Source organism: Malania oleifera, chromosome 1 (genome assembly GCF_029873635.1).
Source record: "Malania oleifera isolate guangnan ecotype guangnan chromosome 1, ASM2987363v1, whole genome shotgun sequence".
Lineage (NCBI taxonomy): Eukaryota > Viridiplantae > Streptophyta > Magnoliopsida > Santalales > Ximeniaceae > Malania > Malania oleifera.
Window position 1 is genome coordinate 29,803,931 of NC_080417.1, and position 6,534 is coordinate 29,810,464.

The following is a 6,534-nucleotide window of genomic DNA, read 5'->3' on the forward strand; positions in this document are numbered from 1 at the left end:
GTTGTGGTATTGTTATAGTTTTCTATTTTCATTTTTTGCACACTGAAAAAAATATATTATAAAAATAAATTTATTTATTTTGTTAGTATTTTATTTTTCTTTTAGATTTTTTTTTTTGGTGAACAAAATTAAAAACTATAACTTATGGTTTTCAGTTGTTTCAGCAATCTGTAATCGTCAGAAAATTTAAATTTTTAGAAATAATTCTTTTTTGAATTTAAAAAAATAATGAAACTCAATTACAAAATATTTTTATTATTTTTCAATTGCCATGTACAATAAGATTTTTATTGTAAAGTGAATTTTGAAAATATAATAATTAAGTAAAATAATTAAAATACTTTTTATTATAGTATTTTTAATTTTTATAATTTTTCAATTTCATTATTTAAATACATTTTTAAAAATATCATTGAATTTAAGAAGAAAGAGATATTTTTAATTAAAATTTATTTACTTTACAAATATTAACTAAATTAAATAGGTTGCTGATTTCTGGTTTTTAGTTTTCGTCTTTGGTTTTCATTTTTGTAATTTTTGACAGTGATAATAAACGGCTCTTTAATTAACTTGCTCAGTTGGTTTTTGGCAATCTAATTTTCTTCGTCATGCTATCATTCTTATCTCAATTTAATTTCTATTTGACTTGTGTTCGGTTAACTTCCATTTTCTCCATGTCCGAAATTAATTAATCTTATTATTTTTGAAATTTAAAGTCAACTAAGGGCGAGTTTAACAAATTTTTAATGAATTTCTCTCCTTTTAAAAATAAGCATTTATAAATAGCTTTTAACTATGAGACTTTTAAAAGTTACAAATATTAAAATTTTTTCTTAATAAGTTACTGTATTTCATGCATTGACTCCTAGGTTCTTTCGTTTTTTTCTTTTCCGGTTTAAACATTATAAAATTATCTAAACATTAAATACATTTCTTAAGAAAACATCCATTTTGGTTAGTTTAAGTATTCTTAATTAGGCATCTTACAACTCTTTTTTTTTTTTTTTTTACCAAAAATAAAAAAATAATTAAAATTTTTCTTTCTAACAGTTGCTTTTTGCACAAGATGATCAAATGATTTTACATACGAGAGAATTAACAAATTTTAATAAATATTTTAATTACTTCCTTTCATTAGTTCCTTTCCGAAAGTCTTCTAAGCTAGGCAGTCTTTGGATTCAAATATTTTATAACACGAAACTTAACATATGAGACCTTAACTTGCTTGATTTTCATGAACTATTGAACCCAAACTTTTGACTCTTGTGTTGATAGGATTTTATGATGGAGGCTGCCCGGGCTATACTTGTAGATAGCCATAGCTCCCATTTATATATATAATATTCATATTCTATGTGCATCTAAGTTTTTTCTAGGTCACATAGTACTGGCCTCAGTATTTTCTTTGAAAGATGGAGTGTCCAAAGACTACAATACTATCATTTAGAAAATAATAATAATAATATAAAAAAAAATATCTTATGTTATTACTCGATGAATGATAGCCTCGTAGCCAGTAGCTAGTAGCCACCTAATAATTTTTCCCCTGCATGACAAGTCACTTTCCTCAACACGTACTCCTGGGCTAAGGCAATTCTCATCTGCACTGGAATCGATGCTGCAGCCAAATGCGTTCATGCTGCCTAAGATCACCATGCTATCTTAATTACTGGCTATGTATGACTGTATAAGGCATTCTCCACTCACTGACAGGATCGAATTCAGCAGAGTATTTTATACGTTGATCAGTACAAACATGAAGTAAAAACAACCCCAGACTGATCCTTTATCAGATTACCCATCTACTACGTACGTTGTAAGTGCAGTACGTACATATATCAATTATCACACACAACTCCCTAATCGATCTACTACTGATGATCAGTTCTTATTTTTGAATTATACTAATCATTCGATCGGATGTGCAATTGTACGTGCACTATCCATTCAAATTTAAGTTGGAATGAAAATACGAAATACATATACACTACCAACTAAAAATCATACAACAAGTGCTCATTAAAAGAGACTGAAGTTAATTATTAGTTGTCTTTCGTCAATTGTAGCCAATTTTTCATGAGCTTTTACAGGCTGATCTGCTGAAGAGGGCCTCCCAAATATCAGAGAAAGCAGCAAGGATAAAAGGATGGTGGTGATGAGAGTTCAATGAAAGGAAACAATGGAGGAGCTGCTCCAAATCCTGCGGCTCATACATTTGCTTCTCCAGAATCATGTCCATCATGGACCTCTTGAAGTCCTCGTACGGCTCCTCCGACCTCTTCACCACAGCAAAGCTCTCCTTCACCTTCCCCTCCACCCTGCACGCTATCAGCCTCTGAAACACCGACAGCCTCGCCGGCGACCCACTCTCCGGCGACGACCATCCCTTGCCCTTATCTATTATCGCCCTTTTCGTCGTCTTCTTCTTCTTCTTCTTCTTCTTCTTCTTCACTGCCTTCTTCGTCTTGCGCCTCACGCTCCCACTACCGACATTGACCGGCGCTTCGCGTATGGTTTCTAAGTGGGGATTGAACTCCGAGGACGAGTCGGAGGAGAAGCTTCTGGAGGAAGACACGAGGGTTTCCGTTTCATCTTCTTCCTCTGCGTTGTAATTTTCAGGATCCTCGTCGGCTTCGCTGCTGAAGATCCCGCTCTCGGCCGACGAAGTGCTCGTCCGTAACACTAATCTCGATGCGGATTTTGCTTTCTTCCTTCTACCCCTGCGTTTCTTCTTCTCCGCCGAGGGGGGCGGCGGGGGCGGCACGTCGTCGTCGGAGATGGCGGAGACGGAGGAGTTGTACATTTTCCGGCGGGGAGGTGAGCCGTCGGGGACCTTGGCGACCACGTGCCACTTCTCCTCCTCCTGCCACTTGAAGTACTCCGCCGATTCGTCGTCGGAGAGGCACCGTCTGGAGGACCTGGGGCGGAGGCCGCAGCCGATAAAGGCCACGGCGGATCTGAGAGAGGGGCGGCTGCTGCGGAGGTGACGGTGGTGGGGTTTGGAGGGGCGGGGTGGGGCCGGGACGGGTGGCGTGGCCGGGGAGTCAACACCGTTGACTTTGGGGTCGCCGGGCGGAAGACGGAGGAAGAGAGGGAGTGGGTTGTGGGGGAGAGTAGAGGGGTCTTTGGAAATGCAAGACTGGAAGACTCGAGAGATCCGAAGCTTCAGGCTTTTCGCCATTGTCGTTGCAGAAATTTAAATGAAAGAAGCTAAGCTAGCTAGCGTGGACTGTTGAGTGTTAGGGGTGAGAGAAAGAGAAGTTTATATATAGGCGTACAGGGAGCGTGGAAAATATTGAGAGAAAATTCTGAACCGTAGAACAGGGCAAATGGATGGGGCTGACTGTATCTCTATGACTCCATTTTACAAATTATTGGATGTGCATGTCTTGGGATCTATAGGACTATATATATATAGTGCACGGGCGAGATTGAATGTGTATGTACACACCAAATGCATCCAATAAGCTTCGGACTTGAGATGTCTTGTAGAGTTACTTTTCTCTAAAAAGTATATTGATGGCGCGACATTTTTTTTGTTTTTTGTTTTTTAGAATATCGAGAACGTATCATTGAAGAGTTAAATAATATACTTTTAAGATTTATAGAGACAATGAAGTCTAAAAGTAGAGTAATTATTTTAATATTATAAATCTTTTTCTCTTGAGCCTCTTTTCTTTCTCCCTCAAAGGTTCAACCTATACCAAGTTATCATTAGAGAAGATTTTAAATAAAATGTTATTGTACTTTTTTATTCTTTTCACACCATCAATTAACAAATTTATCCTTATTTTTTATTTATAAAGTTATAATTAACGAGTAAAATTAAAAATTAATGAATAAAATTATTAATATTTACTATATTATAAAATAAATATAGTGTTAGTAATATTTTTCGTATTTTCTCTATTTAGTTTTTGTTTCGATTGCATGGTCAGAAAGGGGTCATTATCCCAAATCAAAAGCCAAAAATATAGAGAAAAGGAATTATAAACCGAGACTACTGAGGCATAGCTATTCCTTTTTATTTTAGTTTTCAATAATAATAAGCTACAAGTTTTTGAAAAAATAATCCTTCTATATGTAGATGCATTATTGTACTTCATAAATTATTTTAATATTAAAAGTGATAAGAAATTTTATTTAAGTCATTTCCTTTGTAATATACCTTAACTAATTGTATGAGATATATAAGACTAAGTTTGGTTGTTTTAATTTTGAAATTGGGAGAATTGCTATTTACTTCAGCGAGTCTCATATAAAAAATAATGGGTAGTTGCTTAGTGGCAAATTAGTGGGTGGTTATTTATAAGATAGTAAAAGAAAGAATGAGTAAATCAGTGGCCTACCCGCACAAATGAAATTCTATTTTAGAAAATATTCGTACTTTTAATGCATTGGTTTGATATTAAATAATTTATTATGAGTTATATGAAGATTTAAAAAAAAAAATAGAAATATTAATAAGAGCTATGGGAGAAATTTCAAAGAGAGTCAAAGAATATGCATTGAAATCTATTATCTTTTAATATTAAAATATTATATTACAAAGGTTTCATGGCCATAAAAAAAATAACAATTTTATTATTTTGTATACCCCTTATATGCTTGAATAATATTTTTACCTTTCAATATATATATTTCCACATTTTATCTATTTAATTATTACAAGTTTATTTCTTAATTTACCAGGTTGAATTTATTTATTAAAGGAAATAGAAAGAAAGAAAAAGGAAATGTAATTGATTTTTCTTACTTATTAATTTTTTTTTGGAAATGCAAGAAAGAAAACGCAATAAAACTTTTCTTCTAATCCCACAAAAATTCCTTTTATAATTAACACTTCAATTTGAAGGAAAATTTTCTAAAGCAACATTGCTTACCATATTCAAACACACTAAATCTAAGCATTACTCATATGTTAACTACATGCTTATCTCTATCTCCTCCATTTGTTTCATGGTTTGGTAGAAAATCACGACTTCAACTCTTGTGTCTGTGCATAACACTAGTGTTTTGTAAGTTAGTATCTTATTATTAATTGCCAAAATCTTAATATACAAAGCAATAATGTTATGCACGCGCATAACAGAGAATTCGAAGTTGAAAATCATCACCTTTTGAAAAAAAAAATCAAAATATCTTTTTGTTAAAATTAATAGTCAAATTCTTATTCTTTACATAATTAAAATAACTAGTTTTCCTTGTTTATTTTGTGGTTAATGGTAACAGTTTTTCTTAGTGTTATTTCGATAGTTTTTATTTTTTATTTTTAATTTCCTACAGTAACTAAATGTTAATGGTGGAATTTGAATAGTTAAATACCATTATTTTGTTGCAATAATTAGGGCTAGAAGTTATTTTTCTATGCAACCTATAAATAGGCTACCTCCGGCCATTTCCAAAATACAACTAGTATACATCTCCTTTCTTTTTCCTACATACTCATTCTCTCCATCATCTGGTACGTAGTAGCTTATGTTCTTTAGTAATGATCTTGTTATTTTTCCAACATCTTATCTTTGTTTTTTCCTCTTCTTCTACTTTGGATAATTGAATGTTATAACTCTTAAAGTTTTAGAGTTTGTGAGTGCACACAAATCAAGGTCTCATTAAGTAATCTTAGAGATCATGTGCATTGTGATTAATCGTGTTGTAGCTCAAAATTGATGGAGTTAACCGGTTCGACCACGACCTCGATCACCTGCTAAAAATAAGGAAAAAGAGGCTTGAAGGACTCGAGGTGTATTTCGAAGATCATTTTGATGCCTAAGTTAGGGAATATGGAAGGATGTATTAAATTATTGCAATAGTAAAAGTATATGTGAGAATGAGATGTCTTACCTCTTCTTGGATTACCCCCTTTTATAGTTGTTATGACCATCCTCCCCTGAATTCCCTTATTAAGGTGAGGTTATAATTAAGGAGGTTATGGACCTTAATTAGATTAATGAGCCTTTGTTTGAGCTAGTAGGCCTGATCTGAGACGAGTATAATTCATCCAAATCAAGTAGCTAGGGTTCTCTCCTTTGTTCTTGGTTGAACAAAATTTTGCTTTATTTGTGCCTTATAAGTGGAGTCTTTTGAGCTTTTATGTGCTTCATAAGCATAACTCATCATATGGGATTTTTTCGTACCTCATAAGAGGAACTTGTCATTTGGGGTTTTTCATGTCTCATGAGCAATGCTCATCATTTGGATTTTTTTTGTGTCTCATGAGTAATGCTCATCATTTGAACCTTTCGCTCCTTATGAGCGGGGCTTATCATCTGGGCTTTTTGTGCCTTATGAACAATGTTCACCATTCAGATTTTTCATATCTCATGAGCAATGCTCATCATTTGGACTTTTCGTGCTTAGCTCATGAGTAGTGCTCATTATTTAGGCCTTTTATGCCTTATGACCAGTGTTCATCATTTGAGTTTTTTAATACCTCATGAATAGTACTCATCATTTGTGCTTGCTAGGAAGTGAGTTTATCTAACTTGTTGAATCAGTCTTACAACCTTCGTAGGTTATTACTTGTCTGCATTC

At 33.6% G+C, this 6,534-nt stretch overlaps 1 protein-coding gene across 1 annotated transcript; it reads right to left on the reverse strand.

Annotated features, from left to right (window-relative positions):
* Positions 1-1,870: 1,870 nt before the first annotated feature.
* Positions 1,871-3,374, reverse strand: LOC131160526 (transcription repressor OFP7). Its single transcript, XM_058116310.1, has one exon. The coding sequence runs from the start codon at positions 3,179-3,181 to the stop codon at positions 2,075-2,077; it is 1,107 nt and encodes a 368-aa protein (XP_057972293.1). The 5' UTR covers positions 3,182-3,374; the 3' UTR covers positions 1,871-2,074.
* Between the last annotated feature and the right edge of the window lie 3,160 nt (positions 3,375-6,534).